Genomic DNA, 17423 nt, shown 5'->3' with positions numbered 1-17423 from the left:
CCTTTGTCCTTCGACAGGAGCTCCCATCTATGCTGTTGGAACTTAATTACACTAGTGTAATGCTGAGCCATTTTCTTGGCTGGTTCACCATTGCCTTTCATTGTGGTGCTGGTTCAGTCGGTGACATCTCAACCATTGTAAGAGCTAGCACTGGGCTACAATGAAACCAGTAGTGGACCTCTCATGACTCACCCAGGTGACTGTCATACATTATCCTGTGAGATGACTCCACACTTTCAATGTTAAATTTTCCTGGGATGAATGATTACCAATTGGGAGGAAAGGATTCTCCACCCCCAGCCCCTGTCCATTTCAGATCGCAGGGGGAGCCTTTTGTTAAATTTCTTACGGATCCTGTAGCCCTGTTTCTCCAGTCTATGCAAAGACTTCATTTTAAAGATATTTCTGCCTATGCACAAATGCATTTAGAACTAACTCTGCAAAGCTGAACAATTGTAGCTAACTTAACTACATGTAGAATCAGAAGGTGTGATGGGTTAGTGAAAAATTGACTGCATTCCTAAAGGGTAAATGATGCAGGCAAACAGCAGTTTCCCGTAACAGCAACTGCAAGGATTGTTTTTCTAGATGGGGATAGCATACAAAAGATACTTCCAGTAATCAGATAAGGGTTGAATCGTATTTTTGACTTTAGAATGTGTGTGTTCAGTTTTGTATTCAAGTTTAGTTCAGTTCTTAAATTAGAAGGATTGGCTTAGAAGCCAGTCTCCAAATTTGCATTTTTTTTGCTTATGTCATGTTAATTCTCTTAAGTTCCTTTCAATTAAAGAAAACCATTCTGAAACTCGTACCAGTGCTGTCCTCTTGTCTCTTCAAACAAATGAATGGACCCAGCAATTTCCCTTTCTCTAGCCCTTACCAGGCCTTACTATAATAAAATTACATATTCAACTGCACACTAAGATAGAACATTTGGAGCACTTATGGAAGTGACCATGGTGCTTGAGAAACATCAAAAGCATTGCTTAAAATTGCAACGTTTTACGAGGAAGTCGAGAATCGGGTTATATAATTAGTAGTAGCGTTGTATATTTTGTTAGAACACCTTGTTTAGTTTAAAATGTACTTTTCTAGGATTGAAATATACTGTAATTAGAAAGTGAGGAAGGCATATTTTCTCCTTTTGAAGTATGTCGACAGCAGCTGGAGTTATGCCACAAGTGTTGGTACCAGTCCAATGTTATCCATGTTTCATGTGATTTCTCGCTAAGTGCATCCTTCAGAATGATGCATTCAACACTCCCACAAAATCAGCTGCTCTTAGAGGTAATTATTGATGTTACTGAAAGCATTTTCATATGATGTGAAGTGAGCTCCCATTATGGAAGCTCGGTGTAAGCTGTTAAATTCACTGGAGGTCAGACAATCAACACTGGGATTTCAAAGGCATCTTGGCTCTAATGTGTTTGTAGGTCCTCTGCAGGCACTTTTTTTTCAAGCGTATGCTTTTAAAAGGCCATTTGCAGAATTTTTTTTGTCCCCATGCAAATTGATTTATCTTTTGAAATGCTTCTTCATAGATTTATGTGCCAATGCTTTTGTATAAATTGGCACTTTACCAATCAATCTTGCCTTCTGGTTGGTGGGAGAGGGTAATAAATAATCACTTTAAACTTGCTGTAGGGTGCACTCAGCATGCTGAAACAATGTCTCAGGTGGCATAGGATGCTGCTGTTAGAGAAGTGAGCATCTGTTACTGCTGGCCATTCCTTCAGTTTTAGGTTAGATACACCATTCAGATATTTTTATACTTTACATTGAGTACCAAGTGGTGTTTTCTGTATAAATAAGAGTTATTTCTTCCCCCATGTCTTTAAGCACATTCTTAAGATTTTTACCAAATTTTTAAAAGTAAAATATTAGATCTCAAACCAGGATGTCACTCCTGCCTGGCTTTAATGTGGAAAATGTTAGCAGATTGCAGTTGCTGCAAACTAAGGTGACTCCAGATTGGAGTTGCTGCGGATGGAGATGACTCCAGATTGGAGTGGCTGCAGGTGGAGATGGCTCCAGATTGGAGCGGCTGCAGGTGGAGATGGCTCCAGATTGGAGCGGCTGCAGGTGGAGCTGGCTCCAGATTGGAGCGGCTGCAGGTGGAGCTGGCTCCAGATTGGAGCGGCTGCAGGTGGAGCTGGCTCCAGATTGGAGCGGCTGCAGGTGGAGCTGGCTCCAGATTGGAGCGGCTGCAGGTGGAGCTGGCTCCAGATTGGAGCGGCTGCAGGTGGAGCTGGCTCCAGATTGGAGCGGCTGCAGGTGGAGCTGGCTCCAGATTGGAGCGGCTGCAGGTGGAGCTGGCTCCAGATTGGAGCGGCTGCAGGTGGAGATGGCTCCAGGTTGGAGCGGCTGCAGGTGGAGCTGGCTCCAGATTGGAGCGGCTGCAGGTGGAGCTGGCTCCAGATTGGAGCGGCTGCAGGTGGAGATGTCTGCAGCCCATTCACTTCCAGCCCAGGTCAAGACCACTGAATTTGAGTGAGTTTCACTAGCAACAACATTTCACGTCTCTTTCCAAAACAATAAACATTTGTCTGAACTGAGTTAGAGTAAACTACTTATTACTGAATTTTATTCCATCATGCGAACTAAATTATTCAAGCTATTTATTTGAGCACATGATCTACTTCAGTTCAGCAATGAGAGGACGCTACACTGGTAGAGGTATTGAATTTTCAACTCGATAAACCAAGACACCATCAGCCTCTCTGGTGGAAGATCCCCCGACGCTTTTTGAAGAAGTGCAAGTGAGTTCATCTCTCCATCCTGGCCAATATGTCGGTCCCTGCCAACACCATCAATACAGATGATTGGGTTATGACCTTTTTATTGTCTATTGCAGCTTTCTGTGCAAAGATTGGCTGCCACATTTCCTGCGATACATGAGTGAGCACACCTCAAAAGTGCTTCAATGGTTCTAAAGCCACTGGGAGTCCCTGAGGTCCTGAAAGAAGCTTTAGAAATGCAAACTTCTTTCTTTTCAGCTGTTGCATTGACCAAAGCATAAAAAAATGCCCAAACTATATCTTTCAGTAAATTTTCAATTACAACCCATAGTGCGAAGGAATTCATGCTGCATTTTGTGCAGGGTCATATTAATGAGTGGAGACCAGTATACTTGGTTTGAGGAGTTGACTATAAATGAGAACTTGAATCGGGTTCAAGGGCCAGGGAGGATTTCAAGACGAGCATCAATACATTTGAATGGAGTAACCTAACCAATGAACCAGCCGAATATTGAATATCTGAACAGTCAAAGATAGAGGACAAAAAGCACTGTGTCTAAATAAATTGGGAGTTTTGATTTTTAATCTCCTTTTTCTCCGACAACAATCAGCATTGTCAAATCAGCTGCATCCTGTCCAACGACAAAGAAGGGAAATGTAAAACTGACAGTGAAAAATGACAAATAATTCTGGACAGGACTACACTCACAATGCGTGTAATTACAGTCTCAACCAGCTTCTGATGCCAATGATTCTATTTGTATTTTCTGAAGTGTAGAAAGTAGCACTTGATCCTGTGTTATTCTTTGCAGGAATTGTTTATAACTTGTAAAATAGAACTTAAATTACAAGTATCAGTTGAACCAAATGCTTGGGGTTTTGGTGTGCCAAGTACCATTTGATCCAACTGGTTATTTTGGCGTTTATTTTCCACAACAGCCTCCTATTCTGCTGAGGCTCATGATCTCCACAGTAATGTGCATGTGTCCTGTGACACCGTGATGTATGCTGAACAGCCTTATCTTAAGAAGATAAATGGTGGCTATTTTCCAGCTTGAAAGTGTATGATTATAGAGGAAATTCTGCTCATTGTAAAGATGTGATCTAAAGCTCCGGTTGCCACATTCATGTCAAGGTGAGAGAGTTTTGCCCGAGTCTCAACATGAAGGAATATGTATGAGTTGGGAGTCAGTTTCCAGCTTGGAACACTGTCTCATTTTTGTCATTCATCGTTGTTTCTTGGCCTTTTGGCTAAGATCAAGCTGAAGATGGGATGCAATGCATTTTCTTGTCAGCTTGGATCTTAGGTGTCTCCTTCATGTGAAATCATAAATTGGATTCAATTTAAATTTGGTTTTTGGAGCAAGCAAAGAGATAGATTCAGACTGGCCCTGTCCTAACAGTACATTGACTATAATTTCAGGCTTCTAAGCCTTTGGCTATGATCAGGTGTAATGCCTTTCCTTGTCAGTTTGGACCTATTGGCTGAAACCCTTCCACCTCGCCTGCCTCGGAATCAGGGTGGATGAGGTTCCCAGAACGGAAATCTCAGTTGGCCTCCGGGATTTTATGATCTCACCTGAGGGAGGCTATGAGATCCTGCCCAGTGTGTCTATTTGGTGTGGACCATGAATTTAATTTGAATGTTTTTTTTAAGCAAGGAGATGGATTAGGGGCTTGCCTGTGTATTGGCTTTGTAACTCAGTGAAAATAATTTTTTTCAATCATTCACTAATCAGCATCCTGACATTTCCCAGGTTAGATATAGCAAAGCTAGAAACAAAGTAAAGCTCCCTACTCTGTCCTCTTAAGAGCTTACAACAGCACTTGTGTGACGTGTATGTTACTTGTAGGAACATGTGCTGTTCTCAACTGATCTGGTACTTCCGTTCACCACTCTGCTGGTCTGGTCCCTGGAAGAGCCAGTCAGATTAGAAAGGCTGAGTAGTGCGGCAGTGCCTTACCCACGAGGAACTGTGCTGAGGCTACCCAGACTGGTTTCAGGCATTTCTTTGGGGGTATTTGAACCTTGAATTTTTCAGGTGAGCAAATATATTTCCAAAAATGCAAACAGGAAATTTACAGTCAGGTTCATACAAAAATATTGGGGGCTTGATTGCAAGTGGGCAGCCCATTTGACTTCAAAGAACAAAGAAAATTACACCACAAGAACAGGGCCTTTGACCCTCCAAGCTTGCACCAACCATGCTGTCCTTCTGAACTAAAACCCTTTATCCTTTTGGGGACCATATCCCTCTATTCCCATCATATTCATGTTCATCCTATTAATGCTTGGATTATTACTTCCATTAATTTCACTATTCAAATAATTGAACAAACAAAAGCAAAACACAGTCTCTCAGATGAAAATTCCAAAGGGCAGTGTGACTGGTCTATCATTAACCTTCTTATTATTCTCTGCAATAGCTCAGAGAACAAACCCAAGTATATGGTCCTCTTCATTAAATCGAGGAACTGACCAATTCTGGAAAAGGTATTCCTTTGTTTGCGGTCCATTTACCAAAAAAATTAGGAATCTCAGTGTTTGAGTTCCATGTATATACCTCTTCCACACCTACGCTACTCACTGCCTTATAGTTGATAGAGAGGGGATTGCAACCAGCCAAGGTTTAATGTCTATAATCTTGTACTTTTATATATCCAACTTTGCTCTGTTATTGAATCTGATCCTTCAATAGAACTCAGTGAAAAACTGTTGTGTTTTTAACTGCAGCAATCTGGTATAAAACCTGGAGGTGATATTTTCTTAATTCTAACTTACTGTACATGATGAAAAGTAAAACAAATTAACCATGCGCATCTGCTGACTACAATAAATGCGGTCAGACGTATAGGGTGAAATCGGCTGAGCTGAAGTCTAAGTTTTGACAGCTGCAGAAGTGTGTGCATGCAGATATGCCTTGTTGACCACACATCAAAGTGGGCTCCCTGCCAGCTATTCATCCCACTCCTAGTGGGACAGAACGATTCCACCCATAATCTGGGATACACTGTTAGCCGAGAATTTGCTGCTGTCTGTATTGTGAACTGGTAGCATTGTGATGAGAATCTACTGCATGATATTTTATTGACAATGTTGAACCGCTTACCTTACCTCCAGTGGATTAAGAAGCGTCAGCCCCCCCACTAAACAATCATTACTCAGCTATAGCTTCACAGTAAGAGCTGCTGACAACACTTTGATTTCTTTCCTACAGCTCTATTCACTGAGGTCCCTCATGATGTCTCAGCCAGAGCTGGGCAGGACGTGGAGATGGCCTGTGCTTTCCGGGGGAGTGGTTCGCCATCTTACTCACTGGAGATTCAGTGGTGGTATATCCGAAATTCCAAGGACTGGACTGACAAACAGGCATGGAATTCCCACCAGGTACTCACACCACATATACTTATATCCAATTTATTTAAGTACAAACAATAGTGTTGATTTCCATCATTGTAGCACCTTTAATGTAGTAAACTATCCTCAAGGCATCTAATGGGAATATGATCAGGTACATGTTAATTCTAAACCACTAAGTGAGATATTAAGACAGGTGATCAACAGCTTATTTAAACAGGTAACATTAAGGAAGTTTGCAAAACAGCAAAGAGTTTAAAAGAGTGAAGGATGATTTATTGAAGTATGTAAGATCCTGAATGGCATTAACAAGGTAGAAGTTGAAAGAATGTTTCCTGTTATGTGTGAATCCAGAAATAGATAACACAGTTTTAAGATTAGGGGACACCCTTTTAGGACAGAGGGCTGTGCAGCTTTGAAACCCTGGGCAAGATTTTTCAGCCGCTCTCGCCCCAAGGCCAGAAAATCCTGTCTGAGGTCAACAGATCTTTGTATGATCCATGTCCCGTCTGCTACAATTCCTGTGATGTACAGGACGGGAAAATTGTGCCCTCTGCCTTAGAAGATGGTGGAAGCGTTACCACTGAATATTTTTAAGGCAGAGATAGATAGACTCTTGCTGATAGGGTTAGATAGGGAATGTGGAATCTTTGGGTCCATTCGTCCCTGTCTGGAAAAACATTCTTGCAGCTGCTGTTGTTTGCCTGAATTGTGTACCTTCAGGAATGCAGTCAATTTTCAACTAACCTCTAGCCTTATGAGTTTTAAAATGTAGTCAAGTTAGCAGTTGATTTTTTTAAGCTTAGCAGAGTTAGTTACGTAGGCAAAAATATTTTAAAGTCTTTGCATAGACTGAAGCAAACAGAGCAAAGTATACATAGGATCTCTCAGGAACTCAACACAAACAGACCAGTCATGATTTTATTGAATGGTGGCCTGGGATCATGGGGCCGAATGGCCTCATTTTGCTCCTATTTTGTATATGTGAAAGGCAGAGAAGGTTAGGCAGGCAGAGCACAGTGCTTAGATTGCTAACAGTATGTCCGTCAGTGTTAGAAATGAAGTGGCAGACACAGGGTGGGAGGATTGCAAAGATGTTGGAGGCTTATACAGCTTGAGGAGATTACAAGAAATAGGGGGAGGCAAAACCATGGGAGGATTTGAAACAAGGACTAGAATTTTCAAATCGACCAGGAGCCAGTGCAGGTACAGCAAAGTTACTCAGCGTACACACTTCATTAATAATTGCCAGCATCTGATCAATAACAACACCAACTATTCCTGGTGATGGAAAAAGCCCAGGCACCATTGTGCAGTGATAGCCTCATAATCTTAACATTCTGCCTCATAGTTGTTAAATAATTTGGAATATTTGGCATGTTTTTTTTTAAAATATGTAAACTAAATTTGCATTTCATTTCACATAACCTAGACAGCAATAATTCTTAAACAACATTTTGTTGTGGAGTTTACCTCATTGTCATAAACCACACTGAATGCACCTCCACAATTGGCGAGGCGGACTACATCAATGCAAAACACTTCATTGCCACCCAGTGGCCAAGATAAGAACTGCAGTAACTTCCCTCCAACAAATAACCAAGTCGGGGTTCTGAATCGACACATAACCATTTGCCATGGAGACATCTGCCCTGCCTCTGGGATGGAAGGGGGTTGCAGGGGTGGGGGTTGGGGGGGAGGGGGTTGTGGTTTATCTAGAAATGCCTTATTGGTTACAATAGAACTTTCAAGTTGGTAAAATATCCTGATGATGGGAAAGTATGGGCGTAAAGAAGACAGAGAAGAGTAAGAAGTCTCGCAACACCAGGTTAAAGTCCAACAGGTTGATTTGGTATCACGAACTTTCGAAGCACTACTCGTTTCATCAGGTGAGTGAGTCACTGAGGTGCCCACCCTAGTCCAATGCCGGCACCTTCACATCAAGACAGAGAAGAAGCAGGGGATTGAAACCAATTGGATAGCTTTTCCAAAGAGCTATTAAAGACATGATGGATTGAATGGCCTCCTCATCTATATAATTCAATGACTGCAAGAATGTTGCACCTTTAGTGCTTTGGGGACAAAAGAATTATGAACTGCTGCAAAAGAGTTTTTAAAAAGTTGAACTGATATTGTTCATCACTTGGCTTCAGGATTAGAATAGAACTTGAATTATTTTTCTTCTTAGAAGAGTTATACAGTAACTATCTCCTGCACGAGTTATGTTAGACAACAGTCTGTTAAATTTGTGTTTGCCTTAGCAGATTTGAGAAGCCAGTTGTGTTATGTTGCATGTTTTCTGATTAATTGAAACAATAAGACGTATGTGAGGGAGTGACTGAACTTCAAGATCTGGACTCAGTCAACAAGAAGTCTGGATCTGACTCGATTAAAAGGTTTGTGGTTGCACCTCATTACTACTGCTCCATTGGCAATGTGATCTATTGACTTTGGCCAGTTGATTTTGAGAACTTGAATTGAGGGCAAAGATGCAATTCTCTGTCACATGTTGTCCTTTTTGAGAACAGCACATGTTCCTACAAGTAACATACATGTCACACAAGTGCCAAGCAATGGCTATCTTCAATAAGAGAGCTTTTAACCTTTGACCCTTAACATTCAATAGCATTACCATCACTGAACCCCAACGATCATCAGCCTGGGGGTGATCATTGATCAGGAACTGAACTGGGCCAGCCATATAAACCAAGTGCCTCCGAGAGCAGGACAAAGGCTAGGAATTCTGCATTGAGTTACTCACCCCCTGATGCCAACACCTCCCCCCAACCTCCCACCCCTGCCACTACCAAAGCCTGTGCACCGTCTACAAGACACAAGTCAGGAGTACAATGAAATACTCTCCACTTGCCCTGATGAGTGCAGCTCCAACAACACTCAAGAAACTCAGCGCCATCCAGAACAAAGCAACCTTTTGCCTGCTACCCGATCCACAAACATTCACTCCCTCCATTACCGATGCATAGTGGCAGCCCTGTGTGTCATCTACAAGATGCACAGAAGGAACTTACCAAGGATCCTTAAACAGCACCTTCCAAACCCTTGACCTCTGCCACCTAGAAGGACAAGTGTAGCAGATACCTGGGAATACCACCACTTGAAGGTTCTCTTCCAAGTCACTCATCATCCTGAGTTGGAACTATATCACCAATCGTCCACTGTTGCTGGGTTAAACTCCCTCCCTAATATCACTGTGAGGGTGCTTACACCTCAAGAACTGCAGTGGTTCAAGAAGGTAGCTCACCTGCTCATGGGCAACAAGGGATGGGCAATAAATCCTGTAAGTTAATAGTTAAAAAAAAGAATCCATAGAGTTAAAGTCATTGTAATTAATAATTCTTATTTTGTCATTTTTATTTGCATGCTGTATCAAAAGCAGTTACCTGTGGTTGATGCAACTTACCCACATGACAATCGATGTCTCCATATGAGTGGATATTTTCTGCCTCATGCCAGCTACACATCCCTAAGGCTACTGTAGCCAGAGATCAGTGAGCAACTGAATGGCAGCATGCAGCTTTCACCCTGGAATAACTTTAATGAAGTCCATTATGTGGACCTCTTCAAATACGAGCTCCCTGATTAAGGCATAATGGCTTGTCTGATAAGGGAGCCCTGCATTTCTGTATAATGTGGGGTGCCAGGGTTGCTGGCACTCTGGGTTAGTACTCTGTATGAGGAAGTACCTGTGTGGATGTAGTTGACTATGTCAGTAAATCTAAATTTGATGAAAGGGCACCAGCCTCAAAGGAGTTATTCCAATCCCCTGCCCAGGTATCCATTTTGAAATGACAACAGTGAAACAAAATTAAAATACAGAATTGAGTTAGAGTAAATCAATATTTTCAAGTAGAACATGAAAGCTACTCAAAGGACAGACGGCATTTTGGCACAGTGGTTAATGCTGCTGCCTCACAGCTCCAGGCACCTGGGTTCAGCTCCGGCCTCGGGTCACTGTCTGTGGGGAGTTTGCATGTTCTCCCCGTGACTGTGGGGGTTTCCTCGGGTGCTCTGGTTTCCTCCCACAATCCAAAGATGTGCAGGTTAGGTCCGTTGGCCATTCTAAATTAGTGTCCTGGTATATATAGATTAGAGAGATTAGTGGCGTAAATGTGGAGTTATGGGGATAGGACATAGGTGGGATTGTTGTCATGCAGACTCGATGGGCCAAATGGCCGCCTTCTGCACTGTAGGGTTTCTATGCACACGCAGTCTGGTCAACTACAGTGCTTATGGGATTATTTCACCTGGACCGAGAACTCAGTCGCAACATTCACAAGCCCTCGTGTGTGATTTAGTAATTTGAAGCATTATTTTCTCCTAAAGATAATGGAGAAACGAAATAGCCCTCAGAGAAGGAGTTGGAGCTGGTGAAAGACTGGCCAATCCTGGGTCAATTAGGCGCATTTACAAAGGAATTGGATCAAAACCTGTCAAGAAAAGCTACTAAGAGTTATAGAGATATTAATAAATCCATTTGATTCACACATAGCTTGGAAGACAGGATTGAGTTGGTGGCGGCAGGGGTGGGGCGCTGTTTGAGAATGAAATGCAGGGGCTGTGAAAGCAATTGCATTGACATACCAAATGGCTTTTTCCTCATCACAGACTCTAGTCTTACGTCCAGTTATGAAACAATTTTTATGCTTTGGCTGTATCCTTCTGTTGGATTTGGTGACAACTCCATTGCAGTTTTCATGCTGAATTAATCACGGATTGCTGTTCAAAATAGCAACATTCTGCTAAATTAAAATAGATGGAAAATCTAAAGAACATAAAGAAGGTACCGTAATACTTTTGTAACCTTTTCCAAAATTGGCATTGAGATTTGTTCCCTATATAGCACCTGCAGCTAAAGTGCAAACAACGAACAAAGTGTCACTGAGCCAGTTCTTGAGTTGCCAACAACTTGGAATGTTGGAAGTGTCTGTCATTGTTGGGTTTTAGAGTCTATTGGGAGTCCTGATGCCTGCACAGGGACTGTAATCATCTAGAAAACATAAGTTTCTAATGGGCAGATTTGTGCTGCCTGAGATGCAACAAGAATGTCTCTTACACTGAGCGCAATGTTGGAATCTGGGAGCTAGAAATGTGCTGCTTACACGGATACTTGCTCTCCAAATGTTACATTGAGTTATGATGTGGAGATGCCAGCGTTGGACTGGGGTAAGCACAATAAGAAGTTTGACAACACCAGGTTAAAATCCAACAGGTTTATTTGGTAGCACAAGCCACAAGTTTTCAGAGTGTTGCCCCTTCATCAGGTGAGTGGGAGTTCAGTTCACAAACTGGGCATATAAAGACACAAACTCAATTGGAATGCAAGTCTTTACAGTTAATCAAGTCTTAAAGGTACAGATAATGTGAGTAGAGAGAGGGTTAAGCACAGGTTAAAGAGATGTGTATTGTCTCCAGCCAGGACAGTGGTATCACATATCTATCCACTCAATCAGTCACTCACCTATCCACTCACTCATTCAATCACTCACATGCCCATCCACTCAATCACTTACACCCATTCACTCATTCACTTACTCACTCATCCACCAACTCCCCACTCACCCAGAACCTCTTTGAGATTTCTCAGCTTTTACTTGAATATAATAGCTGATGTATTTAAAGGGGGAGTGTCCTCTCCTGTTCTTTGCCATTTCTCCCCATTGGTCTTTTGCGCTGAGGAATCGCTGCTGCAGCCCAGATCAGAAGCCTGGAAGGATACAGAAAGCTCAAGACTCAGTGATCTTTGCAGTCCATTGCAATCTCTCCAGCATCGCCATTGACTGGAAAATCTGGGCCATTAAGCTAATGGTCTAATCTTAAAAAACGAAAAGAAACTTGCTCGATAGGCTGCATGCTATACATTCTGTGTCTGTGCGAAGTAGCTTTGCCTTCACATCTTCACATTGCTACAAATGGCTGAATTTTCCCGATCCTAGTGAAGTGAGTTAGGAAGCAGGACCAGGAACAAAAGTGGAAATCAGAGCACCAGACACCTATGCAATGCTTACACATTCCTGCATCTTAACAACTTTGATGGAGTTGTCTGCAGGAGATGCTGCCTGCCCAGCAGAGGCAAGCAGCCAATTAGGCGCATTATTATTTGGAGAGACAGTTGCTGCCATGGTGGTGATCTTCTCAACACAGCCAGGTTCCTCCACTCAGACCAGAGCCCAGAATTGAACTAGAGGGTGACCTCTTAGTATCTCCTCTTGTTCATTCCAGCACATCAGCATAAGATGGTTCTGGCCACAAGCCATCCAGTGGAGGGGTTGAGAGCAGTAACCATAAGAGATCTCTAAAGAATGGTGCTACTATTGGTCATTAGAGTGGCTCTCTAATTGGGCCTCCGACTCTCCTTAATTGAGTTGGTCTCTTGGAGGCAGTTTCTCAAACTGTCTGCTTCCAGGAACAGCACGACACCACTCCCTCACATTTCCCAATCCAAAATTGAGATTGATGTTAGTTTTCTGACTCATCTAGGAAAATTCACCTAAGCATCGCCCATAAATGAAGGTGCTGAAATGTTTTGCACAGTGTGGTATTAACGTGGGGGATGTTGGGCCTCATATTTCAGGTTTAACCTTGCTGACATCCTATTTATTTTAGTTACAGTTTGAATTTTATCTACATGACTTAAACCATGGCATAGTGGTTAGCACTGATGCATGTCAGCACGAGGGACCCAGGGTCGATTCCGGCCTTGGATGACTGCCTGTGTGGAGTTTGCATGTTCTCCCCATGTCTGTGTGAGTTTCCTCCAGATGCTCTGGGTTTCTCTCATAGTCCAAAGAAGAGCAGGTTAGGTGGATTGGCTATGTTAAATTGTCCCTTAGTGTCCCATGATGATTAGGCTAGGTGAATTAGGCATTATCAATGCGCAGGGTTAGGGTGGGGAGTATGAGCCTTGTTAGAGTGCTCTTTTGGAGGGTCAGTGAAGACTCAATAGGCTGAATGGCTTCCTTCAACATTGTGGGGATTCTATGGATTTCACCCTAATTTTACAAGTTATAAAATAATGGACTTGTTACAAAATGATATTTTAAATTGTGAACTTTATTTTTTAAGTGGTTAAATATTAGCTGAGCACAGGCTCTATGATCACATTAAAATTTAACCTGTATTTGGATACTAGTGTAGACACAGATCTCCCTACTCTTTGATATGAAGACAAAGATGCCTATATTGGTTCCATTCACAACTCAAATCTTTAGCATAACCTGGTCCAATTCATTAGCATACCCTTCTGAACATTTAATCATCTCACTTGTAAAGTGAAAGGTCGAGAATGATGATGGAAGGATGGTAGACATGGTCGCAGTCCAAGTAGATGTAGTTATGACCTTTGAGTCATTCTAGTGCAATGGGCAGGAATGGAAAGCTGATTAGAAAGGTCCAAACATGGAATTGTGGCAAAGTTAGCCAAAGAAGGTGGCAACAAGTTCAAGGACTTCAGAGAAGCAAGGAAGGTTAGGACTAGGATGGAAACGTGTGAGGACAGAGTGACAAGGATGTTTTTGTTTTGGGTGAGGTGATAATGACAATTTTGAAAGCAGGGGGGAGAGTGCCAGAGGAGAGGCAACCACATACAAAGTCACTTAACTGGGGCGGGAAGGGGGAGGAGGGGGTGGTGCTGGAGTTGGAGGTTGACAAGTGAGCAGTTTACTGAGAATAGGGATCAAGGAAGGCAGAACTCAGAGGAGGCAACCAATTTCATACAAAGAGAGCTTGCCAGAGTGTCTGCCTAGAGCAATCAGTGACAGATCTAAGTTATTGAACATGAATGGTAAAATAGAAGGATAGTGTATTCTGTGGACCATATAGAATGAGTCAAAAGGAAATCTGAAAGTCCAGTGGTGTTGACTGGTTCATCACGCTCATTCTGTCAGATTTTCCTCTCAGCGTTTGCGTATGAGAGTTCTGTTGGGCAAAAAACAAATTCCAGGGTAACATGCTCACAATCTTCTGTCCATTTGTTTTGAAGTATCTGGATTATTGAGGTATTGTCACCACAGTACAGACAGAGCAGCCAAGCCCAGAAGCACCTCAGTGGTGTCAGTGCAGCCATGAGGAAAAAAAATAATAAATATGACTTTTCCCCTTCAGGAAGAAATGCTGATAGATATTAAAGGGCTAAAGAAAGGAAAATAAGACTGACAATGATATAGTGCCCCCTATGACCTCAGGACATCCCAAAGTGCTTTACAACCAGTGAAATATGTTTTCAAGTGTCATCCTGTTGTGGTGTAATGTAAGCACAGCAATCCATTCCAATGTAGCAGGGCAGTCAGAGAAGAGGACACAGTTAGAGTTGCAAAAGGGAGGTTTAGGACAGATGCCAGGTTATCTTTGTAACAAATTATATCTACTTGCAACTCCTGATGGTCAGGAGTTGGCAATGGTTATCAGGAGCAGGCCAGAGCACAAGACTGATCTAAGAAGCAGTTTGATCTTGTAATGAGACGAAAGTAGGGCTTGGCATTTGGGAAAGATGACACCAAACAGATCAAAGGGTTATTGATTTGAACTGAGCCTACACAGTCATTAGCAGGCTATTTTCAGCAAGAATTTATTACTAGATAACATATTCAGGAAGCTAGCATTACAGGCTGCCAAGTTTCACTACTTTGTTTCATGCCTCAGCTCATTTTGACTTTTCTTGCATCTGTGCTACATAGCTCCCAGTTTCACTGACATTTTGAGAATCACTTGATCCTGCTCTCACTGTGCCTGTGCTATAACACATCAAGCCTTCTTTCTCCCCCCCAAGATCATTTGCTAAGGGTAATTTCAGGGTGGTCTTGTTTTTTGCACCGTATGTTAAGTCAAGGGTCTTTTTCAAAATTAATGAATTGTTTGAAACATAGGATTTTCTTGCAAGTGGGTCACATGCAGGAACAGGGCTAATATTAAAATTCCTCCAACACTAACAATGGAGGGAGCTATCAGCAGGGGAGAAATCTGCCACATTGTGAAAAGTTCAGTGACAGTGGCAATCCTCGGTGAAGTTGGACTTTGCTGTTATTTCTGACACGATAAACAAGGTCAGCTCCCTTAAGTCTGAGTCTTCATTATTATTACAGGCTTTGATTCCTATCAATATATGAGGCAGATCTCAAGGGTGCACACTTTGAGGTTGCAGTGACATTTAATAAACAGCATGAGCTTTTCTTTCACACCTTTACACATCATCACATTGTACCAATGTGTAGCATAATGTAACCCATCTGTTCTCATTTGTCTAACCTGCAGGATGTTTAAACGAATAAAGCCATATGCATTATTTTGAATACATAACTAAATTACACAACTGGCTTCTTCCTAGTTAAGAGGAACTTTAGTGAGCTGCCTTGTTGTTTAATGAGAGTGCCCGAGATTGCTTTGCACCTATTTGGGATTGAGAGTTTTATTCAAAACATTGACCAGTGTTAGAAGTGTATAGTTGGTTATTTCTCCATCTGTTTATTTCTCCCTGTCTATCTCTTTCTTGATATCATTTGTCTTTCTTTCTTTTAAAACAGATGAAAGCTTCTACTCATGAGGAGCCTAGGAAGGATGCAACAAAAATAAGTGTGAGTTTTTTCAAATCTTGTTCATAAATCCTGTTGTGTTTTGTTATTTCTCCAGTAATAGTCAAAGGCTACAGGTGTTTGCATTACAAGAAGGATGTAGAACAGTCCGGTAAAGAACTTTAGGAGCCAGTTTCATTTGCAGTCATCTATAAACAATTAAATATACATTTGACAAATGAGTCTAATTTGCTGCACAATCTCCTGCTTTCACTGTAGTCGGTTGTTACAGGTGAGCTGATGATCCAAGTGTTATTGCTGTGGAGTGCATTTCAGCATCTAAGTAGGGAATCTTATTCTAACTTGATTTCTGTTGCTCTCTTACCTTGACATTAGATGGCACATTCTGTGGAGGTGGAATCTTCTGCTTCATGGGGAGGACATAAAAAAAAAAGCTGATGAAAGTTGAGTGTGCCTGCTAGTGATGTGTGGCACAGTAAGAAGTCTCACAACACCAGGTTTAAGTCTCTATTACATAGTGATGTGTGGCGCCAGCAGAGAAGTGTGTGTTTGATTTGGTACACTCCCGCAACTGAGCGAACTTTCATCAGTTAATCAAGTTAGAATAACATTCCCTACTTATATGCTGAAATGGGCTCCACAGCTATAACACTTGGATCATCAGGGGTGCTTCTGTCTCCATGGGTGGCACGGTGGCACAGAGGTTAGCACTGCTGTCTCACAGCTCCAGGGACCTGGGTTCAATTCCTGGCTTGGGTATCTGTGTGAAGTTTGCACCTCATGTCTGCGTGCGTTTTCGTCGGGTGCTTTAGTTTCCTCCCACAGTTCAAAGATGTGCAGGTTAAGTTGATTGGCAATGCTAAATTAACCCTTAGTGTCATGGGATGTATAGTGGATTTAGCTGGGTAACTGAGTGGGGTCACAGGGATAGGGTTTGGGTAGGATTGTTGTCGGTGCAGACTCGATGGGCCAAATGGCCTCCTTTTGCACTGCAGGGTTTCTATGATTCTATTAACTTAGATCTCAAACCGCCAAAGAACTGCAGGATAAATACCCCGATCCTCTTTCGAGTGACTGTTAGTCTCAAGCATAGGTCCAGCAAAACAATGTTCATCATGGTGACTGCTAGAACTAATAATTTCATTCAAATTTAAATCTCATATCAGTATGACTAGTTTATTACAACACAGGACAATGTGAAAAGTGGAACATGATCTCACTTTCTATCCTTGCCCTATCCTAAAGATCAGTGGGTCAGAGATAATCCTGGGGCTGTAGAGTCAGCAGTCATCAATTTCAAACAAACTGACTATCTGGCCAGCTGCACAGTAGACTACAATCCGTGATCCATGTGAAAACCCTGGAAAGGTGGATTCCTGGCGCCCCCCCAACCTCCATGTGTAATTTTTCTTGGAAAATGAAAAGTGGATATCTGACACACAGGCCTGGATTTTTTGCCACTAACGTGGTTAGTTTGAGTCAGGAAATCTCCCTGCTCACTGCACGCACCTCAGAAAAATTGCTGACAAACAATGCAATCTTTGCATTGGGGAGGCAGATTCAGGCTAGAATCAGGCCCGCTCATCTCAGAAGCAGATTTGGGGCAGCTGAGTGCCGAAGTGGACTGGTTATAAGACCCACCTTGATTCTCTGAAACTTTATCCCAGTGTTTTTTTTTAAGATTTTAAGCCTTCTGTTCCCCACCACTACTCTCCACTCATCCTCCAAGGCTGTTTATACCGTCGCCACATCCCACCCCCCATTCCAACACATTCCAAATCA

The 17423-nt window shown here is 42.3% G+C and overlaps 1 protein-coding gene across 1 annotated transcript in view; it reads left to right on the top strand.

Moving 5' to 3' along the window:
• Positions 1 to 17423, top strand: part of vstm2la (V-set and transmembrane domain containing 2 like a) — a 71329-nt gene that overhangs the window by 37519 nt on the left and 16387 nt on the right. Inside the window, exons 2-3 of the mRNA XM_080204451.1 lie at positions 5957 to 6126; positions 15633 to 15683. Of these exons, the coding sequence (XP_080060577.1) occupies positions 5957 to 6126; positions 15633 to 15683 (221 nt within the window). The remainder of the gene's footprint in view (positions 1 to 5956; positions 6127 to 15632; positions 15684 to 17423) is intronic.

Source organism: Carcharhinus amblyrhynchos, chromosome 16, assembly GCF_965287045.1.
Source record: "Carcharhinus amblyrhynchos chromosome 16, sCarAmb.v2.hapA, whole genome shotgun sequence".
NCBI classification, from domain to species: Eukaryota; Metazoa; Chordata; class Chondrichthyes; order Carcharhiniformes; family Carcharhinidae; genus Carcharhinus; species Carcharhinus amblyrhynchos.
The sequence above is the reverse complement of the archived record's forward strand: the minus strand, read 5'-3'. Positions and strand labels throughout refer to the sequence as shown.